This window comes from Cervus canadensis, chromosome 4 (assembly GCF_019320065.1).
Source record: "Cervus canadensis isolate Bull #8, Minnesota chromosome 4, ASM1932006v1, whole genome shotgun sequence".
Lineage (NCBI taxonomy): Eukaryota > Metazoa > Chordata > Mammalia > Artiodactyla > Cervidae > Cervus > Cervus canadensis.
The window spans coordinates 86,434,503-86,458,573 of NC_057389.1; the positions used below are offsets into that span (position 1 = coordinate 86,434,503).

General features: G+C 54.0%; 1 protein-coding gene across 4 annotated transcripts in view; it reads right to left on the reverse strand.

Annotated features, from left to right (window-relative positions):
• TLE2 (TLE family member 2, transcriptional corepressor) overlaps window positions 1–19,459 on the reverse strand; it is a 29,126-nt gene extending 9,667 nt beyond the window's left edge. Inside the window, exons 1-13 of one of the 4 annotated variants that reach the window (XM_043466094.1) lie at window positions 19,315–19,455; window positions 10,705–10,790; window positions 10,005–10,128; window positions 9,830–9,927; window positions 9,427–9,490; window positions 8,918–8,962; window positions 6,467–6,529; window positions 4,121–4,195; window positions 3,738–3,921; window positions 3,063–3,082; window positions 1,858–1,965; window positions 1,459–1,503; window positions 735–884 (exon numbers count right to left, since the gene is read on the reverse strand). In XM_043466094.1, the coding sequence (XP_043322029.1) occupies window positions 735–884; window positions 1,459–1,503; window positions 1,858–1,965; window positions 3,063–3,082; window positions 3,738–3,921; window positions 4,121–4,195; window positions 6,467–6,529; window positions 8,918–8,962; window positions 9,427–9,490; window positions 9,830–9,927; window positions 10,005–10,028 (876 nt within the window). In that variant the 5' untranslated portion in view covers window positions 10,029–10,128; window positions 10,705–10,790; window positions 19,315–19,455. Of the gene's footprint in view, window positions 1–734; window positions 885–1,458; window positions 1,504–1,857; window positions 1,966–3,062; window positions 3,083–3,737; window positions 3,922–4,120; window positions 4,196–6,466; window positions 6,530–8,917; window positions 8,963–9,426; window positions 9,491–9,829; window positions 9,928–10,004; window positions 10,364–10,704; window positions 10,791–19,314 lie in introns of those variants that run through there. The other 3 variants (XM_043466095.1, XM_043466096.1, XM_043466093.1) reach the window with 3 other exon arrangements.
• Window positions 19,460–24,071: the final 4,612 nt, after the last annotated feature.

The window sequence follows — 24,071 nt, forward strand, 5'->3', positions numbered from 1 at the left end:
TGGGGGCTTCTCCATTAAAATAGCACTGCCCCTCCCACTCTGCATCTCCTCGGCATGGGAGGAGGGCACAGGAGATGCCATGGGAGCCCCAACCTTGGCAGTTGCCATAGCAACCTGCTGGGAGGGGAGGCCTAGAAACCGACACAGTCTCCCTGGTAAGTGCAGGGCAGGGGTCTGGGGAAGAATTGGGGGCAGGGACAAACCGAGCAGAACTGAGAATGCCCGGGGGTGTTGGGAGGGGTGGGGGAGTGCTGTCAGGTGGTCCCCTACACCTGGCATCAAACATCAGGAGAAGCAAGGAGAAAGTTTTTCTGGTAAGAGTCATCTTTCCTTACAGTTGGGGCTGGTGTGTGTGTCCCCAAGACCTTAACATTCACAGGGCTGGAGTCAGCCTGGCTAGTTGCCAATTCTATAGTTTCACTCACTGTATTTATTTTCACTGACTTCCTATCTAGTGCTAGAGACACTTGTTTTCCACATAAGATGGTGAGTTACCTTTTAATATTATTTACAAAGTTGCCTTTTCAGATTTACTGAGATTCCACGGAATGAGTCCACTTAGGAAAAATTACCAGGCTAATGCAGAGGTGGACTTTTAGGAACAAAATAATCAGGAAGGGAATGCTGGACCACACCAGCCTGGCTCATTTCCCTCATCCCACATCTAACGCGGCAGTCTGTTTTCAGGTCCCTGGGATGAATAAAATGAGTTTCAAGGCCCCCCAACTCCTTACCAGGACGAGTTCCTTGGCTCTGGGGAGCGGTGAGCCAAGGCTGGAGGCCAAGGAGGCTGGACTGTCCACGAGGTCCCGACGAGCAGGGATGCATGTAGGAGCCTTTCCACATGGGGTGGTTGCTGGGCTGGGGGGCTCGGAGGGTTGGTCCTGGGTTTGAGGAGGTGACGATGAATGGGGGCATGGCTGAAGTGGCAGAGGAAGGAGAGCTCCTCTCTATACCCAACCTGTGTTCCACCCCGGCCTCTAGGATGGACATCTAGGACCCACCTTGGGAGGATTATGAAACCTCCCTGTGCCTCAGTTGATTCATCTGTACAATGGGTTTAAGGACATAAGCTACACAGAGCAACAACTCTATATGGGCTTGGTTTTGTTTCCCCCCACTGAACATATGAGGAAAAGTGAGGCCAGGGAAGGGGTGTCACTGCCCCAAAGTCACGCAGAGAACCAGGGCATGAAGCCACTTCCATTGCCCACCTCTGGGGTTCTCTGGGCCTCAATTTCCCTACCTATGCTATGGACAGGAGGTCAGCCTGGGATGTCCTGGTTTCCCCTATTCCCCCTGGCCCCAGAGCATCCCCATCCCAGCCATCCCACAGAGAGGGGAACACCAGGCCCCCACTCCCCCTAGGCCCCCCAACTCCCCCAGATAACCCACTGCCTGCTCTGTGCCCAGACCAGAACTGAGGTCAGAGCAGGAAGAGCCTGGACCCTGACTCACCTCATCCACCACCAGGTTGTAATCGCTCTTGTCCTCGTCACTCTCCTGGGGGGACACGGGGGGGAAGAGAGCTCACCCTGGTCCTACCCCTGCCTCCACACCCCCTTACATCTCCCTGGGAGGGTCTGATTGGGATTCTGGGGCTTGGTTCAAGTACAAGGGAGGCCAGTGGGGGAAATCTCTCAATGGAGAAGAATGGAGAAGATGAATCTGACCCAAGAGGTGCTGTGTGGCCTCAGTTTACCCCTCTGTGCGGTGGGGGGAGAGCCGGAGGCCAGAAGCATCCTTACCTCCTTCCCAGCTCTCGACCCACAGAGGCAATCAACCTCTCAGGCTGGTCGGCCTCACCCCACCCCCATCTGCCCACCCAAGTCCATGCGAGCCTCCCCCTCTACTCACATACGGTCCTGACAGATCCTTCTCCTCGGCTCTCTGCTTTCCATTTCCACCCAGGCTGCTGGGCCGCTCCTCTTCCACCACACTCTCCGGGGGTGAGGGAGACACACTCTGCAGAGCCACAGGGGCCAGGCAGGAGAAAGAGTGAGAGCCCTGAGCCCAAGACTGGGTCCTGGCCCAGCCAGAACCGAGGATCCCCATCACTGTTACTAGGATCTGTGCCCCAAGCTTCTCATCTGGAAAAAAGGACCTTCCAAGGGCAGATTCAGTGGTGTTGTGACAATCACAAATGTCCCCAGACATCACCCAAGGGCCCCTGGGGGGCACCCGTGCAAACTGAAATAAGCTCTGAGTGCAAAATGCATTCGGAGCTTGGAGACAGAAAAGATCCCATTAAGACTGTTTTATGTTGTGAGTTTGGGTTCTAAGGGAGGCATGAGCCAACCTTGCAGGTCTCTTTGCATGGCCCTGCAATAAACCTTTCTCTGCTCAAAAAACAAAAAACGTTTTATGTTGATTACAGGTTGAAATATTGTAGATGCATTGTGTTAAATAAAATTTACTGTTGAAATTCATTTCACCTGCTTAACTTTTCTAATGTGGCTACTGGAAAATTCATAGTGATGTTTACAGAAAGTTAAATATGTGATTGAAAATGCATGGAAACACACACACACACTTGAGTGCATATAAAACCATGCAGTGGGAATAAGCCCTGTGGGGTGCACCCATGTCTATTTTCTGACTGTGACACTCAAAGATGTTATCACTGGGTGAGGGGTACAGGGGACCTCCTTGTACATTTCTTTGCAGCTTCCTGCACATCTGTAATGAGTGCAAAACTAAACAATTTTTAAAAACTACCTACAGGGCTCACATGATATTTCTGTTGTGCAGCACTCTTGTAGATGATAAAAATGGAGAGGATGAGGGATAAATTAATGATGGAGGAATGGATGGAATGCTACCCAGGCATGCATTCATTTATTCTATTGCAAAAATCGCTAGAGATGGAAAATTTGAAATAAATAAAACTCTAGTCTTATGGGCAGTCCCCTACCCCCCCCAAAAAAAGGCTACACAGTGTGAAAGCGGGATGTGGTCTCCTTCTGAGGCCTCTAACAGCTCAGAACAAGCAGCTTCAGCCACATGTGAATACAAAGCAAATGTTAGATAAGAGGGCAAGTCCCCCGAGCCTGTCAACTTACCCTGCTAGGGACTCTCTCCACTGGTGGGCGGGGGTGAGGTAAAGAGAGAGAAAGGAAAAGAAGGGGGGTTATATCCCACGGTGCTAGAGTGCTCAGGCGTCCACAGCACATAAAGCCCTCTTCCCAACTCAGAAACTCCCTCCTCCTTCTAACACCCTGGCAAGGAGTGGACTAGCCCTTCCCTGCACCATTCAGATAGGTGCCCAGAGAGGTTTATAACTTGCCCAGAGACACATAGCCCATGGGGAACAGAATTGAACCTGCAACTCTGCAGCCCCCTCCATTCCCTCACATTTTTAAATTTTATTAATTATTTCTTTTAAGGCTGTGCTGGGTTTTTGCTACTGTGTGGGCTACTCGCTAGTTGAGTTAGGCGAGCTTCTCATCACAGTGGCTTGTTGTGGAGCACGGGCTCTAAGGAGCGCAGGATTCAGTAGTTGTGGCTCCTCAGCTCTAGAGCACAGGTTCAATTATTGTGGCACATAGGCTTAGTTGCTCCACAGCATGTGGGATCATCCTGGACCAGAGATTGAATCCATGTCTCCTGCATTGGCAGGCAGCTTCTTTACCACTGAGCCACCTGGGAAGTCCCATTCCCTCTCATTTAGATGAGTTTAGTGATCCTGCTATCCTCTCCCCATGCCCCCAGCCCCTGCCATGGGAATGTCCACTCACCTCTGGACCCCTCCGCCTCCACACCTGCCCGGTCCTCCTTGGTGACCGCAGCCAGCTGAGCCTGGGCAGCCAGGGCTCCCGACAGGGCCAGCAGCCCCGTGGCACTGCCGCCCACCAGCCCCGCTGGGCGAGGGGTGAGGGGCACAGGGGGGACATGGTGGGCCAGTGGCTGGAGCTGCTGCTGCTGGAGAGGAGGGGGGTGGGCCAGGGGCGGGCGGGGGCAGACCCTGGGAGCCCCCGCTTCCCCTAGCCAGAGAGGCTGTGTCTGGGCAGAGAGGGCACGCCTTGGGGTCTCCAAGGCTACTGGAGCCCAGGCCAGCTAGCTGCCCACCCAGCACCCCCAGCTTCACCACCGAGGGCAGGGCGGGCACAAGATGACTCACCCCAATGAGACTGTTCAGCTCCCCGACTGTCACCTGCTTGGCCCGCTCCACGGCCTGCAGGACCTGCTGTTGGTGCTGGAGGTAGGGGTGGGGTCAGGGGCGCTCAGGAGAGCTCCCTTATCTGATCAGAGACCCCACTTCTCAGACAACACCCTCTGGGACCCCCCCCCTTTTTTTAATCAGTCACACCCTGCCGGCATGTGGGATCTTAGTTCCCTGACCAGGAATCCAAGCCGCACCCCCTACATTGGGAGCACTGGACCATCAGGAAAGGACCCGCCCCTCTTCTTCTCTCACTTGCTCTTTCTATTATATTTTCTTTCTCTCCTTTCAAAATCAGGAAACAAACAAAGCACTGCAGTGCAGTTCAAACCAATACTTAGAAAGCGGAGTTTATACATCAGAGTCCCCGCCTTTGGCACTGCTGACATCGTGGCTGGGTCACCCTGTATGGGGACTGTCCCGGCCACTGTGGTGTGTGGAGCCCCATCCCTGCCCCCAACACTCACTGGATGCCAGAAACACCCCCAGCAGTGACAACCACAAATGTCCCCACCATCACCCAGTGTCCCCTGGGGACAGAATTACCCCCCAGTAAAGAACCACTGTACAAATAAGCAGCCATGGACCAATCACCCAGGTCACAAAATACAAACTGGCAATCTCTAAAGGGCCCCCCATGCACCCCACCCTCATCCCACCCTCCTTCCTTCCTTCCTCTCCCCCCTTCACACGGTGATAAAACATCCTCGACTGCACTGTTGGATACAGAAGCCATTTGCAGCCACTGAGCACTTGAAATGTGGCTGGTGCAACCGAGTAACGAGATGCCTCCTTTAATTAATTTGACAAATTTACATATTAATTTAATGTAATATATTATAGAAGAAATAAAAATTAACACAGATGTAAATGGCCACATATAGCTGGTGGCTCCTGTGTTCTCTCTAAGGCCACTTTTGCACCCAAACTACCCAGGATGGAGATTGGGGCTGTTCCCACTAAGGAGGTGTCAGGATACTGATGGGGTGTCCTGTATGGGGCACACCTGTGAGGGTGTGTCCAGGCCAGGGGTTGGTATGTTTTGACTGCAAAGGGCCAGAGAATCAATGATTTTGGTTTTGTAGGCCAGAGGGTCTCTATGGAAACTCCTCAGCTCTGCCATTTTATGGGGAAAGCTGCCATAGACAATAAGAATATGAATGGGCATGAATGTGTGCTAATAAAACTTTATTTACAAAACAAGTGAAGGGCCAGTGATATAGCCCTCAGGTTGTTGTTTGCTGACTCCTGGTCTAGAAGCATGGAATTCGCTGGGGCACATATGGGTGTCTTAATTCACTCCTTCCCAAAGTCCTTTTACCCTATTTCCTACTGTAGTTTGGCCTCTGTCATGCTGGGCCACCTTGTTCAGACACCATCTCTAAACCCGAGACCAGACAGAACGAATCTCACTCCATCTCAAGAGCCCAGAAACCTTAATGGGGTTTTGATGGGGTCCAAACCAAAAGGAGCATCTTTCCCCTTTTGTGGTCTCCAACACAGTGAGGGCCCCCTGTGTCGGCACCTTGTGTCAGAATCTGTCCTCTCATCTCTCTGGAGATAGAATGTTCCAGATGGAAGAAGGAATGGGGGTTGCAAAGATCCTGAAGAGCTTGGGACATGTGCACAAGGGCTAACTTTATTTTTTAAGTTTCAATGAAGTGCTCACACTCTCTTGCCTTATCTGCCCCTTTCCACATGTTTGTATTATTATGATTACAAGTACATAAGAATTACCCTTTAATCATGTTTAAGTGGTATTAAGCACATTCACATTGTCCTGCAACCATTCCCACAATCATCTCCAGAACTTTCTCATCTTCCCAAATGGAAACTCTGTCCCCATGAAATACTGACACCCCGTTCCCTCCCCCAGCCCTTGGCCCCACCACCTACTTCCTGTCTCTATGGATCTGACTCCTCCAGGGACCTCCTGTGAGTGGAATCACATAGTATATGTCCTTTTGTGACTGGCTGATTTCCATCAGCATAATGTAGGGACTAAGTACCAGGGACAGACTTTTATTAGGTGTTTACTAAACACCAGCATCATCTTCACCACCTTGTATGTAGCCACTGTTCTAAATTTTATGACAGAGGCACAGACAGGGCAAGCCACTAGCCCGAGGCCACATGACCAGGATTTGGACGGAGGCAGCCTGGCTGCAGGTTTGAGCACCAACCCCCTTCCCTCTCAGCCAATACCTGCCTCCATCCTGAAAGTCCCAGCCCAGCCAGTGCCTAGACCCCCAGGCCAAATCCTTCTTCCAGTTCCCCTCCCCCACCCCCACGAAGCCCACTCACCTCCTGAGTCAGGAAGGGGATAATCTGAGCACAGATCCCACTGAGGCGCTTCACAATCTCGGCCTGGCAGGAAGCAACGGGGAGGAGGCTTGGAGGGCAGGCTGTCAATCCACAACCTCAACTCCAGGGCACAACAAGCCTTTGCAAAGCTTGGGGTGAGGGGCCTGTCACCCACAGGTGCAAATATGGGACACAGGCTGAGAGTCTGGCAGAGAGGCTGTCCACCTGATATCCAGTGCAGCCTTGAGCTGGGAGATAGGACGGATATACCACCTGCCAGACCCCCTCAACAGAGATTCCCAGAAAGCAGGTGCAGCCACCCAGTGCAGACTGGGGCCTACCCCTGCCCCACCAGGAGCTTTCAGCATAAACAGAGGGAGTGGAGCCCCCCAAGCCTGGAATCCCAAGTTCAAGCCCTGGCTGGACCCAGGTCTTTCCCAGGCATGGCCCCTCTCTCAGTTGCCCCTGTGCCCTGGGGCTGCAGTCAACAGGCCATCCCAGTATACCACACTCAGGAGTGTGATGCTATAAGAAATACACATTGTGGGGGAAAGAATTTGAAAAAGAATAGCTACATGTATGTGTATAGCTGAGTCCCTTTGCTGCATACCTGAAACTAACACAACATTGTTAATCAACTCTTAACATAATATAAAATAAAAAAGTTTTAAAAAATATATATATATATATATACATTTGCTCTTTGCCCTGTTCTTGGCACAGAGCTCCTACAACCCTAGGGATTTCAGAATAGTAGAGGCGAGAGGAGCATCTTTTGTCATTCACAATAAGTCCATGTCACCCACATTGAGTGACACTTAGGGATGGAACTTCTTTAAGTCCTACCCCCAACCCCTGACCTCTAAGGAGGGGAGAGGGGCTGGGGGTGGCAGAGAGCTTCCTGGTGGGTGGATGCATGTTTGTGCTGGGACACAGTGCCCGGAGAAGGCACAGAAGCTCCAGGCCCATCTCCATAACCTTGTCCTGTGTATCTCTTCCATCTGGCTGTTTCTAAGTCATATCTTTTATCATAAATGGGGTAATGCAAGTAAGAGCTTTCCTGAGTTCTGTGAGCCATTCTGGCAAAACATCAGACCAGGGAGTGGGTTATGGGAACTCTGATTTATAGCTGGTGGGTCAGAAGCCCAGGAGGCAGGAGCAGCCCTGTGGGGCCCTAATCCTATATGTATTAGGACCCTGAACCGCTGAGGGTTTGCACTGACTCTGGGTAGGTGTGTTAGGGTTGAACTGACGCATAGGGACACCCAGCTGGTGTCAGATTTCCAGAACTGTTCTGTGTAGCGAAAACACACACATTTGGTGTCAGAAAGTGGGTTAGAAATAGTGTGCTTTTACTTGTAGGTTTCATCTGGGACCGGGGCTGGGCAGGGAGTGCCCCATAGAGGTGGAACAGAGGGGAAACATGTGAGTGGGTGGGGAAGGGGGTTTTCTGTTAGTCTGTGCTTTGCCTCTGCCTGAGTTACAGAGCTGCTGGATGCATCTGGGTGAGGTTGTGTCTTCCATCTCATACCAGGAGGGTGGAACCAGGCTCCCAGAGCTGGGACCCTACACCTTGCCCTCCACCCCATAAAGAGGTCTATTTCATGCACCCATAGGACCACACCTGCTGCAGGCAAACAAGCCCCCTCCTACCCACACCAGACCCAGCAGAACCCACAGAGACCCAGAAAAGCATGCCAAGGCAGGCTCCCTCCAAGCACTCCCAGCTCACCCTCACTTCCTCCCACCCACCAGAAAGACCCTAGGCTCTGCCGATTTATTCTAATATTCTGATGGACAGAACCAAAGATTCCCTCAACCTCAGAATCTCTGGGTCCCTCTCGTCCTCTTAGAAAACATCTGGGTGCATGGGTGGTTCTGTGATAAAATTCTCGCCTCCCCTTTAGAAACCATCAGAAAATCTTGAGGTCAGCCTCAGGGTCTGGGGGTTAATGTTGGGCAAATGGAGCCAATTTCAGAACCTTCAGGTATGACTCAGAACCCTGAGATCACTCTCAGACACAGAAGACAGTCTCAGAACCTTGGATCATTAGCATTAATCTCAGAACCTTCAAAATGGCATCAGAACCTAGGGGTTCCATCTCAGACCCTAAGGACCCATCTCTGTGTGTCAGACACATTGGGCTGAAAGGGACCTCTAAGACTGTCCGTTTGTCCCCTTCTTAGGACAGAAGTCGCTCCCTGGGCTCCGTGACCTGGCTGCTAGCCTCTGCTACAAAGACGCCTGGCCCCTGTCTACTGCCCACATCTCTCCTGGACAAGATCTCCAGAAATTCATTTTCGAGGCTGAAATCTGGCCCCTGGTCCCAGAGGCTTCAGGATAAGACGTCTCCTCCCTGGGCCTGTGACTACTGGAGATCTGGGTCCCTCTCACAGCTTGCAGACCCCCCTCCTCCCTACTGGACACCCTTACCCCCAACACACTGTTACCTGCTTATGCATTTCGATGTTGAGCCCGTAGGACATTTCATAGTACTGCAAAGGAAAGGCCGTCTAGTAGTGTCCACCGTAGCCATGGATGTCCAACTGCACTGGGTGACTCTGGGTCTTCCAACAGCCCCCAGACATAGGGGGATCACAGCAGGACCCAGAGCCTCCCAGCTGCTTGCAGGCCCAGAGAGGGAGCACAGAGAAGAAAGCAGGACTCCCCTCCCTCCATTCTCTCCAGGGGGTGGGGTAGATGAGCAGTGCCCAGAGACCCCGACCCCTCAGAGATGCCCAGGAGCAGAGGAGGTATCCTCGTTTTATTGTTCCAAGAGCTGAGAGACAGCCTGAAACCCCAAGCAGCCCATTTTACAGATGAGGGAAACTGAGGCCCACAGCCAACTGGGGACATGTCCCAGAGTGGTACTGGAGTTGGGGTTCATGCCCGTCGTGTTTCAACTCACAGACCAGCCATCTTCCCCACTGCCTCCCACCCAGTATGATGACCCCCTCACCATGACATAATGTCGCTGCATTTCTGTCTTCTCACTGGCCAACTTCTCACACTCCAGCTTGAGGCTGGGAAGGAGATGGGACATTGGGATTCCATTCTCCTTGCCCCCCAGCAGAGACACCCACGGACCCCTTCTGGGCCAGTTTCCACAGTGATGAGATTGGCTCTCCCCTGCCCCACTTCCTCACACCCACCCCCCAACTCCCGCTCCCAGGCCGGCCCTACCCCTTCCCAGGCTCCAAGTGTCCCAGCACTGGACGGGCTGTCCTCCTCACCTACGCTTCTACCTGGAAGCCCTCCTCTCGGCCCTGGGGTCCCTCCGTCCTCCCAGCACTCTGGTGATCCCGCCCCTCTCCCCTAGGCGAGCCCCCTGGGGAGGGGCGCCCCGGTCCCCCACCCCTTACCTGTGGTACTGAGCCTGAAGAAACTGGAATTCTTCTTTGATGCGGTCGCAGATCTCCAAGATCGAGAACTTGAAGGGCTGGCCGGACTGAAGCGGGGTCTTGGGGGGGACGCCCAGGTATGAGTTCCTGGACGCCCGGCGCCCCCCACCTCCCCGCAGCCCGGGCCCCCACTCACCGGGTGCCTTCCCTGGGGGTACATCCTGCCGATCCGGGAGGCCCCCCCGCCACGACTTCGGAGCTTGATGATCTGGGGGGGCCAGGCGACGGCGGGGTGGGGGACAGGCTGGGGTTGGGGGGGTCTGCCCGAGAAAGAAGGGGCAGCGGTGTGGGGCAGGGGACCCTGGAGTTTCCCCACCCCCCGAGCGAGCGCGCGGGGTCGCGGGGACCAAGGGGCGCCGAGGCCCCCGCCGGGCGTGGGGCGCGCGACCGGCGCAGAAGGTCGGGCGAGCAGCGGCCGGTTTCGGAGGCGCGGGCGGCGGGCCCCGCGCGGAGCCGCCTCCCTCCGGCGGGGCTCGGCCGGGAGCCGCGGGCAGAGCCGCCTTAAGGTGGCGCCGCCGCCCCCGGCCCGCCCACCCGGCCCGCCCGCCCCGCGCGCCGCGGCCCCGGTACCACCCCCTCCCTTCCACCCGCGACCAGCAGGGAAACTGAGGCTAGCGTCCAGCCCCGCAAACGTCGCCACTCCCCACTCTCCCGAGGACCCAAGAGAGAAAAACCAGTTAAATACCTAGTGACCCACTGTGAAGGTAGCTTGGTGCGGGGAGGACAGGAAGGGGCCAGAAATGGTCTTTCTGAGGAAGTGGGCTTAGACTTAAGGATGGGGAAAACAGCCTGCCAAGCGCTGGCTGGAGAACCTGCCTGCAGGGACAGGGTCTAACCTGTAAAAACAGCAGAGAAGGGTCGAGCTGGAGGGCAGAGCCAGGCCCCTCCACCCTCACTGGGCCTGGCTATTCGGTATTCGCACCTGTAAAAAGGTCAAAGCAGGGTCTATTTTTCGACTACACGCACAGGAACAGCCCTCAGCCTGCCCTGGAACGGAGTAAACTTCCAGAGATGGGAGTTGGGTTCCCATGGCCACACCAGTGGACCTGGCTGTCTCCCCTCTCAGACCATGAGCTCCTAGAAAACAAAGGTCCCACTGAGGACAAACATGAATCTCTGCCATCAGACTGAGATCTCTCTGAGGGTGGGGCTCCATCTCCCATTGCAGACTGCAGATATCCAGTGAGGTGGTAGGTGGGACATTCTTATTCCCATCTTGCTCATGAGAAACTTCAGGGTCATTTGTTAAGTCAATCAAAAAACAAGCCTGGAGAGCCTAGTGTGGACCAGACACAGCTTCAGCCCCAGGAGTTCAACAGGGAACCAAACAGAGAAAACCCCTGGTCTTGTGTTAATATCTGCTCCTGTGTCTGTAGGTGAGTGAGCAGAAGCATACAAAAGCCCTGTTGAATTTATTGAGCACCTATGACATGCCAGGCCTCCTTCTAGGCACAAGGAATACAGGATGGATGAAGAACATTTCTTGCCTTCTCTGAGATCAGTGGATAAAACAAGATTGTAGCTTGAAAATCATGAAACTGTGTATGTGTACAAAGAGGCTTTAGGGGGGCAATTATGGAGATTAGAGGGAATCTACTTATTTGGGGTGTCTGAGAGAAACCTTTTGGAGGAGGTTGACACATGAAGGATAAAGATGGGGAGTCATGGGAAGAGGAAGGGAGGTTCTAAGGATAAAGGATAAAGATACGTGTGTGTGTGTTATGAAAATGTTAGTTGCTCAGTCGTGTCTGACTCTTTGCAACCCCATGGACTGTGGCTCACTGACTCCTCTGTCCATGGAATTCTCCAGGCCAGAATATTGGAGTGGGTTGCCATTCCCTTCTCCAGGGGAATCCTCCTGACCCAGGATGGAACCCAGGTCTCTCACACTGCAGGCAGATTCTTTACCGTCTGAGCCACCAGGGAAGCTGAGGTATGAGTATTCGATGGTTCCCTATTGCCATCAAGAAAAAACCCAAACTCCTTCCTCTTCCCACAAGGCCCTGCACAAACCCCCTCGCTTCCCTGATCCCAGCTCACATCACTTTCATCCTCTTTCATATCCCTCCAGCTACATGGGCTTCTCCTGCTGTTCTTCCAAGACACTAGGTACAATCCTGCCCCAGGCCCTTTGCACTTCCTGCTGCCTTTCCCTGGAATGCTGTTCCCTTGCTTCTCATTATTCAGGTCTCAGCACCAACATCTACTCCTTGGAAAGGCCCTTCCTAGCCACCCATTTAAGCAATATCCACCCACCCACTCCACCCTGTTATTCTCAAACACTGCATCCTGTATTCTCACTTGCTCTCTTGGCCCTATCAGAGTTTTGTTTTGATATGATTGTGTTTCTTTGTGGGTTGTTCCACTCATTCTTCTCCCTCACTCAGCCATGTTGGGACAGAACCTGTCTTAGTGCCTGCAGAACCTGGCACACAGTAAGTACTCAATAAATGAACAAGCAGGGGCGTGAGAAGAAGAAACAGTGGATCCAGCTAAAGGCAGACATCACTGACCACAATCCTGCTGGGGAATTCTAAGAAACAGAGGGTGCCAGCATCCCATGACGCCAAAAGTTCATCATTCCCAGTTTTGGTGCATCTGTGCAGTCCTAATTCCAAAACCTTTCCAGGAGGTAGCTTACCTCCCTGGGAAGACAAAAGCTCCCCGCTCTGGGCCACTTCCTCATCCTCTACTGCTTCCACTTCCTGAAGTCCAACGGCTCCTTCTTAACCCTCACCTCAGACCTGTGCACAGAATGGACTTTTCCCTCCCTGCCCCCATGCCCTCCCGACGTGCTGGCCCTCGTTCTTCTCTGAGGCTAGTCTCTTTCCTCCTAGCCTAGTCATCTGAATGTCACCTTCGCCCACACCTCTGGCTGCCCAGGCTCTGAGGCACCATGTTCTCTTAGAGGCTTCAGGCATCACCTTCATGAAGATGGCTTTAAGCTCTGGCTCCACCCATGGTCCCTACCCTGAGACCCAGCCCCATGGGTAGAGTCCCCACTAATGGATGTCTCCCAGGCCACTAGATGCAGCAGCTTTCCCCAGACCTGTCCGTCGCCCTGTCAGACCCCAATCACCTTGATCCTCCAAGATCCTAGAGCATCATCCTAGTCTCTTCTCACCTCTTCACCTACCATGCAACCTTGCTTCCCATCCCCACACCCCTTGCCTGCATCAGCCCTTCTTCTTCTCCCATCTGGACCTCAAGCCACCTTCTCACTCTGAGTACGTTTCACTCTTGTCACTTTCTGAGTCTGGCCTGCCCTCACTTAAAGCTACCCCATGGCTCCCTACTGCCCTTGGGACAAAGTCCCAGATCTTCAGGCTAGCATCAGATGTGCTGCACTACCTGGTCTAAGCCAGCTTTACCTCCCTGCATCAGTTGAAACACTCTGCCCAGGCCACACCAGCCAGATTACCTCATCTGTGTTCTTTCCTACCTCTGGGCCTTTGTTTTTGTTATTATCTCTTTCTGGAATCCCCTCCCACTCCTTTTCTGCCGGGAGAAAATCCATTCCTTCAAAGTTCAACCCAAAAGGCACCTCCTCCAGGCAGCTTCTCTAAAAGGCATCTCCCACTACACACATACTGAGCATAGACTGTTTAAAATTGGCAGGTTCATATTTATTCTCTAACCACCTCTTCATGGGGAAGATGCTGGGGCCTTGGCGAGGGCCAGCCCCAGGCCTTGCTTGGGAGGCTCCAAGGGGCAGGGGGCATGAGACAGAGCTGAGGACACCCTGCAAGTCCACATGAGCAGTGCCAGGACAAAGGGAGTGCCCAGAGACTAAGGGACCCAGAGGAGGAACAGGAGCTTTGCCTGGTGAGTTCAGAGAAGGCTTCCTGGAGTAGGGGACCTTTATCCATCAGTCTTCAGATCCCTCAGCCAGGCACACTCCACGTGGGAGGGTAAATACAGATTTGTGGATTGCCTGAGAAGCCACAAAACCACACACACACACACACACACACACACACAACTACAGTGTATAATTTGCCAGGAAGGAGGAGATGGTTTGTTCTGAGCAGAAGCAACCCCAGCTTTGGAAGCAGTAGCTTTGAGAGTTTGGGGAGGCTCAGCAGAGAGCAGTCTGTGAGATGGGGGGGAGAAGATGGGGGGGGGTACCCCTAAGCGGCCGATTACTTGATAACTCGCTGAAATGCCACATCCGGCCAGACAGGGAGGCAGGGAAAGGACTGCCAGGCATGAGTTACAGCCTGGGCAGTCTAGCACAACCTTCTCATTTCACTAGAAAGGCTTTCCCGAGCTAACTCATTTCCATCCAGGGCTTCATGCCCCCCACCCCTCTGGGTCTCAGTTTCCCCATCTACAAAACCCTGGGAGAAGGGCAATGTTGGGGAAAGGGACTTAGCTTTTGACCTCTTCCCTCCCACTGCACAGAAAGACTCAGCCCCGGTTCCTGGCTGGGTTTTTATGATGTGGAGGTGGTGGTGGTTTTTTTTTTTTTAAAGGAAAAAGCTGAGAAGCAGCACTGGGACCCGGTATTGCTCAGACCACCTTAAATCAGCCTCGCCGCCCCAGCTACTGTGGAAATTCCTTTCTCTGCGGTGGTTGGCTGGACAAGCCAGCCAATCCACCTGCGGCGCTCCCACATGGGTCCGTGACGTCACAATGGGCAATGACCAATGGTGATCAGGGATCTGGCAACCAATGGCAGAAAGCGCTAGGATTGGCTGGGCCAATCGGAAGGCGGCAAGGCGCTCCCAGCAAGGTATGGAGAGTGTTGTTCCCCTCCTTGAGAAAAGCCTGAGATCCTCGTGGACGACTGATTCTGCCCGGGTTGGCTTTTCGGGGGGTACTCCAGCTCGGTTAGTAACCAAAAAGCGGGGAGAAGCGGACCACCTCCTAAGCCTGACTGGTCTTTTAAAAAGAGTTCCGTCGTCCAACATACTACCTTGCAAAAGCCTGGCCAGCTGGCTGGGCCGACTAGCGCCTTTCGCCCTATTTCACAGATGGGTAAACTGAGGTAGAGACGTCAAGTCACTCCAGAAGCCCAGGAAGAACTGAGACTCTCACCCGAGCCCGGAGTCTCCCAGCACGGCTCCGTTTCTCCCATCAGGTCGGATGGGAAGGGATGGACCCAGGTATAGGCGAAGGGAGAGGGTTGCTGGTCCCCATGACTCAGTTTCCCCGGGCGCGAACGGGAGAGGAGATGGGAGCAGGGATTCTCACAAAGACTACGAGCCCCAGAAGCTCCCGCGCGGCGCCCGCCCGGGCTGTCAATCAAAGTAACGTGGGTCCCTCTCCGGCCCGCGCTCCCCCGCCCGCCGCCTCTCTCCTGCCAGCTCCTGCTCCCTCCCCGCCGGCTCCGGGCCCGGCGCGGTATAATTACAGCCCATTGATCCGACCCGGGCCGGGAAAGCGGCTCCCTCGGGGAGGCCAAGCCTTTGGCTTCCGACTTCGCCAACCTCTGCCTACCGCCCCCCTAGCCGAGCTGCTGGGCCACCAGCCAGGCCTGTCCCCTCCCGCTGGCCAGGGCTTTCGGGTGACCTCTGAGCCTCCGTTCCCGCCACGGTTGGCTGTGAGCCCCCCTCAGAAATGTCACACACGTTTCCTTCCACCCATGAACGCGGGGAGCCCTCCTGCCCTCTTCTAGCGCCCTCTACCTCCTCATGTGACCTAGGGACACTTGAGCGCATCTCTCTGGGCCAGTTTTCTCACCTGTATAGTGAGATGGTTGCACAAGATTTATTCATGAAACCAATGCTTTCTGCTGCTCCCAAGCTTGCAGCCAGGGCTAGGCCATGCAGGAGGGGTTCCCAAGTTTGGGGAAGTGGGAGGAGACCAAGCACAAGACTCAGCCCCCTGAGAGTGGTCAGGGCTGAGGAGAAGGGAGGACCTGGGGTGGAGATGGGGGTGAAGGCAGAGCCAGGAGTGAGGTGCCTACATGGAAAGTTGGAAAGGCATGCTAGGTGTTTGGTGGGGTGTTTAAGCTGAGGTTCTGCAGAGTACATAGGAGTTGCCTCATTTGAACTGTGCCTTTATATAACCCTAATCCAACATGGAAGAGGAAAGATGGGGCAACTTTAAACCCTGCCCTGGAATTGAGGAGCCTTGAGGTCTGACCTCTTGCCTTACTGAGTGGACCTCTGAACATTCTCTGGCTGTGAAGCTGAAGCGGGGAGTGAGCACAGCATGAGTATAATATCACTCTGCCTACTTTCACAAGGGTCTGTAAAATCCCATTAGGCTGTGGTTAATGGGGGACAGGGGAGACAGCAGACAGTGACAGGAGGCACTGGGATTGGCTGAGGGCTCCAAACTCCAGCCTCCCCCTGGGCAAGAACTGGACTGCAAAGGGGAAAAAAAAGAAAGGACTTTTGGGAGTCCAGGATGGACCTGGACTCAGTGGGTATTCTCATCTGGAAAAGGAGATTGATAATAGAATCTTCAAATAAGTTCAGGCCTGTAAAGTACTTAAAATGCTTCATAGTAGGGACTTCCCTGGTGGTCCAGTGGCTAAGACTCCAGGCTCCCAATGCAGGGGGCCTGGGTTTGATCCCTGTTCAGGGAAGTAGATCCCATGTGCTGCAACTAAAGATCCCACATGCCGCAACTAACACCTGGCACAGCCAAAGAAATAAATATCTTTTAAAAATTCATAGTAAATGCTCTAAACAAGGTAGCCATTTATACTTCCCCTATGCTCCAAAGGGCCCTTCTCTACCTAGTCTCACTTCACACCCAACAGGGCTATGCACTCACTTTCACTTTTCCCACATCTTTGATCACCTACTAAAATGTGAATCCAATCTCACCCTTCCCTCTGCTCAAGAATCTTCCATAGCTCCCCATCACCCTCAGAATAAAATCCAAACTCCCCACCGCTGTCTACAACATCTGACCCCCCCATCACTTTCCTCCTTCTCTCCTCATCACTAACTCCCCACAGGCCTTCTCCCTGTTCCTCCAACACCACAGGCATTGGAGGTCCTGCCTCAGGGCCTTTGCACAAGCTGTTTCTTTTGCCTGGACCATGACTGGCTCATCTCCTCTCAAGCTTAGATCAAACATCACCACTGAGGGAGGCCTGGCTTGGCCAGCCTGACTCTAGCTGGCCCCAACTTCCCTACCTGGTCAGCTTCTCTCATTTTATTTCCTTTGGAAACCTAGTAACTCTCTGAACATTTACAACTTCTTCTTTAAAAAAATTTTTTTTTTACTATCTCACCTGGGATCTCAGTTCCCCAGCCAGGGATCAAACCCATTCCCCCTGCAGTGGAAGCGCGGAGTCTTAACCTCTGCACCGCCAGAGAAGTCCTGAATGCTCACAATTTATTTGTTTAATGTTTATGGTCTGTCCAGGCCCAACCGCACCTGTTCCACATGTGTTGGGAAGCTTAGGGGTAGAGCTTCTCCCAGGTCATTTGACATGTGGGGCAGAGTCCCAGAGTCCCTGCCAACCTATCCAGTGCTAACCCTGCCAGTAAGGCACCTCTGCAACCTGAAGGTCTGGGATCAAATCCTACCTTGGCTACTGTGCTCCTGTGACTCTGTAAAATGGGGATAATGCCAGATATTTTCTCATCAGTGTCACAGAATCAAAGTTTGACAGATGAAACAGCTTCAGCTGTAATGATGATGTCAGGGTGTGCAACTGGGGCAAACAGGGTTGGAGCTCACACTCAAAAGGTGTCCCCCCTTTTGGGGGCCAAACCTCAGGGCATGTGAAACTTCCCTGGCTAGGGACCAAACCCGTGGCCCCTACAGTGGAAGTGGAGTCTTAACTATTGGACCACCAGGGAAACCCAAGGCATCCCCTATTTTTAAAACCCTGGGGTTTCCTGGTCAATGTATCTATCCCAGACCCCACATCACCAAACTCACCCCACCACCCCACCCCATGCCAAGCCTTGACCTCACCCTCTGTACTTTGCCACGTGGCATCTCTGTGAATTCTACCTCCATCTCTCCCCTGGGGAGGGCGCTCCTTGCTGGACCTGAGACTCCCCCAGCCCCCTTACACTGCACAGATGTGAGTGGAACACTGCGTCCAATATAAATCTCCCTCTCCAACTTCTGATGTGCAGCCAGTGGTTTTATCGTCTCTGGGCCTCAGTTTGCTCATCTGGAAAAGGGGGCTGTCCTTGGTAATGGTTCTCAAGACTTTGATTACTCTGGGCTAGCTGCTTTATTCACTTGACCTTGTGTCTCATGTTCACAGCTGCCCTGCAAAGTAGGGGATGAGACCCTGCAGTTGACCAGGCTGAACTGCCTCCAGGCTTCTGCCCTGGACTCTCTTTGCCTGGAACACCTGCCCCCACCCCATCCCCTGTATGCAGGCTCCTGTTGTCATCCGGTCTCAGCTCAAATGTCACCTCCTCGGAGAGACCTCCCCCCATCTCCCGGCTTAAGCAGCCTCCTGTCATTCTCTGTCTCCTGCCCCTACTGGATTTTTCTCCCCAGCACCTGACTGTTCTCGGAAATTATCTTATTCACGGTTTATTTGTTGCCTGTCTTCTCTACCTGCTGTGGGTTCCACTAGGGGCAAAGAGGGGTGCTGTCCTGAGTCCAGGGCAGCCACCACAGAGTCTGGCACAGAGCAGGCGCCCAATAAATTGCGGTTGCCGGTGGGTGGTGGGTCTCGCTTGGGAGTCGGGGTGGGGGATGGAAGCGGCCAGGCCCAGAGACGCCGAGGGACCTGTCCAAGGTCACACAGTAGGCGGCGCTCGGGGTGAGCGCTCGGTGGCTGTGGTCCTGGGTCCCCGGGGCCACCCCTCCCGCGTGCTGGGTGGCCGACCCCTCGTCCCCCCGCGCCGCCGCGGCCGAGGAACCACGGGTAACCCCACAGGCCGGACCGACGCGTCACCCAACTGGCCAGGTCAGGCCCAGCAGGGGACGCGGAGCGAGGGCACCGCCCCTCCCCCGCCTGGGAGGAGGGAGGCCCAGAGGGGAGGGGGAGGAGGAAACGGAGGGGACAAAGCGGGAGGAGGGGCGGGGGAAGAGGAGAGGGTGAAGGGGGCGGAGGAGGAAAGGGCGAAGGGGCGGAGGGGCGGGGCGGGGAGGGGGCGGAGGGGAGGAAGACGCGAAGAGGCGGAGGGTCAAGGGCGGGGAGAGGCGGGCTTCCTGGCCTGGCAGGCGCCCAGCAACCGGGCCCTGGGGCCCTGGGTGGGTGGGAGAGGTTTGTAGGGGGAGCTGGAGGCGGGGAGGACCAGCGAGGTCGACTGAGAGGCGGGGATGGCGGGGAGGGAGCACAGTAGGAAGGAGTGTTCGAGGGGGAGGAGAGAGAGATCGAGAAAGACCTTGAAGGACCGAGGAAGAGAGAAACTGAGACCCGGAGGTAGCCGGAGGCAGAGGAGGTGCAGAGATAGTCGGAGAAGGGCAGACCCCGCGAGAGCTCTGCAGAGCAGAGTGCTTGGGCGTTTGGCAGGGCCTTGGGGTACAGGCAGCTCCCTCCTGCAGCCCCTAAAGTCAGAAAATACCTAAATTCCACGCGGGCCTCGTCCTGGGGTCCTGCTTCTGTCTCCCCTCCAGACCGACCCCTCTGCGACCCCAGAAGATCCTACTCATTATGGATGTGGCTGCTCCCCTCCTCTGTTCCAACACCTTCCATGGCTCCCGGAAGCCCTGGCTGTCCCATCCGACAGGAAGTGTCCTGCAAGGCTGGCCTAGGCCCACCCATCTCACTGGCTCTTTTGCCATCTTCTCACTTTCTTCCTACATCTTCCCTGAACACCTACTGTGCGCCAGGCAGGAGTCCAGGCCCTAGGGATTCAGGAGTAACCCAAACAGACCCAGTCCCTGTTGTTGAACTTATCTCCCGTGTGTGGAAAAGCAGAGGACAGGGAATATTTGTTGACCTAAGCTGTTCACAGCGATCAATGCTGTAAAGATAAAGTGAGCAGGAGAGAGGGGGTGGTGTGATGGCCGGAGTGCAGTGGCTGCGGGGAGAGTGTGTGGCACCACGCTCAGTCACCCTCAGACTGGAAAAGGATGTCAAGTAGAATGAAGGCCCCAAGCAAGGGGAAGGGCCAGAGCTCTACCCACCTGCGGTGGGTCCAGGCTAAGATGTGTGTCTTCCAGTATCCTGGTTCTCTGCTGTTGTGCCCCTACTTGACGCCTCAGTAGGGGCATCCCTTGACGCCTCAGGCCTCAGTTTCTTTATCTGTAAAATGGTCCTTCCTTCAACAGGCATGTTCAAGAATTGTTTGAGAACTGCAGCTGAAGCCCCAAGCCAAGGTCAGAGCATAATAGATGTTCAGTGGCTGGCAGCCATCCATGATTTCTGTTATCCTTATGATCTGCGTTGCTTTCCCGATTATTTCTGGTCCTGCCTAGTGGGGCCGAGAGCTCCACCAGCCAGCCAGCCATGCAGCCAAGGGCAGGAGACCGGCTATGGCCCTGTCTTGTCTTGTGATTTTTGACAACTTCCTGCCCTTCCTCAGGCCTCAGTTTTCCTGTCTGTACAATGGGGTGGGCGTGTGGGGTGGTTACACCCAGGTCCCTGATTCCACATCACTGCAGGTGCTTTTTGTTTCTCCAAGTCTAAGTTCAAGGTGCAAACTCCCAGACTCTGGAAGGAGGAAGGCCACATAAATATTTCAGGCAGCAGATGTACCTGGCCAGCCTGGAATGTGAATGTTTAATATCACATCCTCATTTAGAGGATGTTTTTTTTCCCTCCAGCTGGCTGGAAAATCTGTTAGTCCTTGACCCCTCCTCAGCCCAGGAGGCCAAACCAGGAGGAGGAGGTGAGCCTGGTTCTGGGGGACTGGGGTGCAGGAGGGTGCTGGGTCAGCCTCTTCTCACTGGGGCCTGTGGGAGGACATGATTGTATGCATAGGAATATCATGGCTTAGAGAGAGTCAGGGACTGCATACCCTGAAGCACAGGGATCCTCGCTGCTGGAAAGACCCTTAAAAAGGGGGGGAAAGGGGAGAAGAGGGGACTCCCAGAAGGGCCTAGGGTCTGGGAGGGGGGTGGGATAGTCAGAACAGTTGGGTTCACCAAGACCTGTGCCCCCACAGCCCCCTCTGGGGTCTCTCTGCCCCTCCCCCTTGCCTCCTTCCCCCTCTTCAATTGCTCCTTCACTCCCTGCCTTCCTCCCCTCCCCCACATCCCCCCTTCTTTCCTTCTCCCTCCTTTCCCTAACCCCCCTCCTTCCTCCCGCCTCTCACTTCTCTCCCCTCCCTTCTCGTCATCCTCCCTCTCCCCCTCCTCCTCCCCGCCTTCCTTCCTCCCTCCTCTCCCCCTCCTCTCCTCCACCCTCCCCACCGCCCCCTCCTCCCCTTCCTCCCGCCTCATTAGGCGCGGCCGCGGCGCGGGGCCCATTAGCGGATCAATTAGCCGAGGTCGCCGGCGGCGCGGTCGTTAAGCGCGGGAGGCCACGGCGGGGAGGGGGCCCTGGAGACCGCACCTCCGCCCGCCCCTGCTTCCCGGCTGCGATCACCTCCCTCCCCCCACCCGCCCCAGGACCCTCTGGTCACGCGCCCCACAGCAGACTCCAGGGCCCTTGCTTTACCCTTCCCAGCCCTCGGGCGGGATGGGGGAGCTTCGAGGCCCAGAGGGACACCCCAGGTCACAGCCGTGGTGTCCGTGACTGGGCAAGGCCCCTTTTTCTTTGGAGAAGCCCCCTCACCCCCACCCACCCAACGCCCTTCATCTGCCGGCAACATCAGTAATAATACTAATAACATCAGCTGACTTCTCTTGAGCCCTTGCAGGCTTTCTGCTAATCCTCGGAATAATTTCTCAGAAACAGATCAGACAAGTGACTTCACTTTCCTCTCTGCCTCGGTTTCTATCCACACACCCGCTGACCCATTTTGTATTTTCCCAACGCATGTGTCTATCTGGCCACAAGGGTGGGGACTTAAGTCTTTCTTTTTCCTTCCCTGCTGTCCACAGGGCTCAGAGTAGGAGCTCAATAAGTTTAAAAAAAAAAAAAGGAAGAATGAATGAATGGGTGAGGCTGTGCTAAAGCACTTTCTCCAGAGTCCATGATAGGATCTTCATGACAACAGTGTGATTATACCCATTTCACAGATAGGGAAAACCAAGATCTAGAGCAGTGAAGCTGCTTGCTTGCTCGAATCACCTTGCTGCGAGAGGAAGAGCCAGGATTTAAGCCCACGCTGGAGACTCTGTGTCCAGAAACATTATGGGATGTATTAGTAACAGCTGCTGTTCCCATCCCAATTGAAATTTTATAGTACCAGGGAAACTTGCTTTGTGAGGGAAGGTCAGAAAAATGACTTCTCAGGGTTTTGGGGGATTAGAACCCAGGGGAGGGGGGGAAAAAATCACTGTTCCAGAACAGCATGTGCAAAGGTCTCTATTCAAGGAAAGGCAAAATGTTTCAACCTGGCTCCAGCCTGCTGAGGAGGAATAATTAGAATGGTGGGTAGCAGATCCTCAGGGTGTCCTGGGCCTAGAATTTATTCCTAGGGCCACAGAGGCCACAGATAATCTATTCTTGAAAACATTTTTTTAAATTGTGAGCAAAAAAAAGATACCCCCCCTGCTGGGATTTCCCTGGCAGTCCAGTGGTTAAGACTCCATACTCCTAATGCAGGGGTTCGATCCCCCGTCTGGGAACTAGATCCTGCCTGCCACATGGCAAAAAGATAAAAATTGTGAAGTAGAACACACAGAAGAGTGCCCAGGTTATCATTTGATCAATTATCACAAAATGAATACACTCGTGTGATCAGCCCCCAAGCTTCCATCGTGGGTAGAAGTCCACTTGGGTAACCCCATAACATACGAAACTATATAGGTCACTTGCGCCTGTTGTTCTTTATATAAATGGAATCACACAGCATCTTTTCTTTTGTACGAGGCTCCTTCAGTGTTTGTGTGTGCTGCAGGTGTTGAGTGAGGTGGTTTCTGGTCCTTTTTCTGACTGCATAGTATTCCAGGGGCAACTGGTGTCACAAATTACCCTTCTACCCTTTGATGGACAGCTGGTAGTTTCCAGTTTGGGGCAATAATGACTTATTACAGCTGCTCTAAACACTCTGGTGGCATGTCTGTTGGATGGATCTAACACTGAAATCCAGGGGGATTGCTGGGTGCCAAGCAGTCTTTTGGAGGCAGATGTTAACAGTTTATACTCCCCAAGTCACAGAGATGAGTTTTGGGGTTTTTTGCTGTTGTGGTTGCAGCATGTGGGATCTAGTTTCCCGACCAAGGATTAAACCCTGGCCCCCTGCATTGGGAACACAGAGTCTTAACCACTGGATCACTGGGGAAGTGGCTGCATTCACATACGAGGATACATGTTAACCAGGGAGTGAGTGGTTTCATTACATTGATTTTTGCCTGTGATCTGACTGTAGTGGGGGAGGGGGTAGGGTACAGAAGGAGGGTCCTCCTATCCCCTCTCCACCTTCTTTCCCTGAGGGACAGAAGACATTTTCTCTGAAGTTGGGTGTCCATCACCACCCCTTCCCTCTTTCACTGTACCCTTGGCTGCCTGGAAAGCCACTGGATCAGGCAGATAGTTGAGAATTCCTTGGTCTCCTCATGCTCCCAGTCCCTTGAGAGTGAGTTCTATGCCACGAAGCCCTGGCAAAGATCTTGCAAGATGGAAGATATTGCAAAGTCAAAATGACAGCTCCCACTCTCCGACCCATTCCCTGCCCTCAGCCCCATATCCTGGGTGGAGAGACTGATGTTCTCTTGACTGAAGTGCCAGGTGCCCTAGGAACTACCTTTCCTCCTGGCTCCCCCTCCCTAGGTGGTCCAGCTTGGATGCAGGGGCATAAAGGCAGGCTCCACGTGGTCCTTGGAGAGTTGAGGCCCAGCCAGGAATCAGTTCTCTGATCTGGAAGAAGCATGTGTGTGTGCGCACAGTGACTGTTCATGGTCTTAACATCTGTCTCTTAAGGGTGAAGAATTTCACTTAGGAACCATCTGGCCTGAGGCTCAGAAACCAGTCCCACCACTTATGCCCAGTGACCCCTTAGCTTTTGAGTCCTTTTGCCTGTCAAAACAGCTGACCAGACCTCAAACACCTAGGCTTTGCTGTGTGACCTCCAGCCTCCATCTGACCCTCTCTGGGCGAGGCAGTGAGTTCAGGAACTAAATTATATTTACAAGCTGGACTCGGGTAGGACTTTTCATATGCAGTCCCATAAGAGAGGATGGGGGCTCAGGCTTGAAGGAGGCCCCCTCCTGCCCTGGGAAGGGGGTCACCGCGGGGCAGCCCACAACACAGAGGCAGAAACACAGCAAC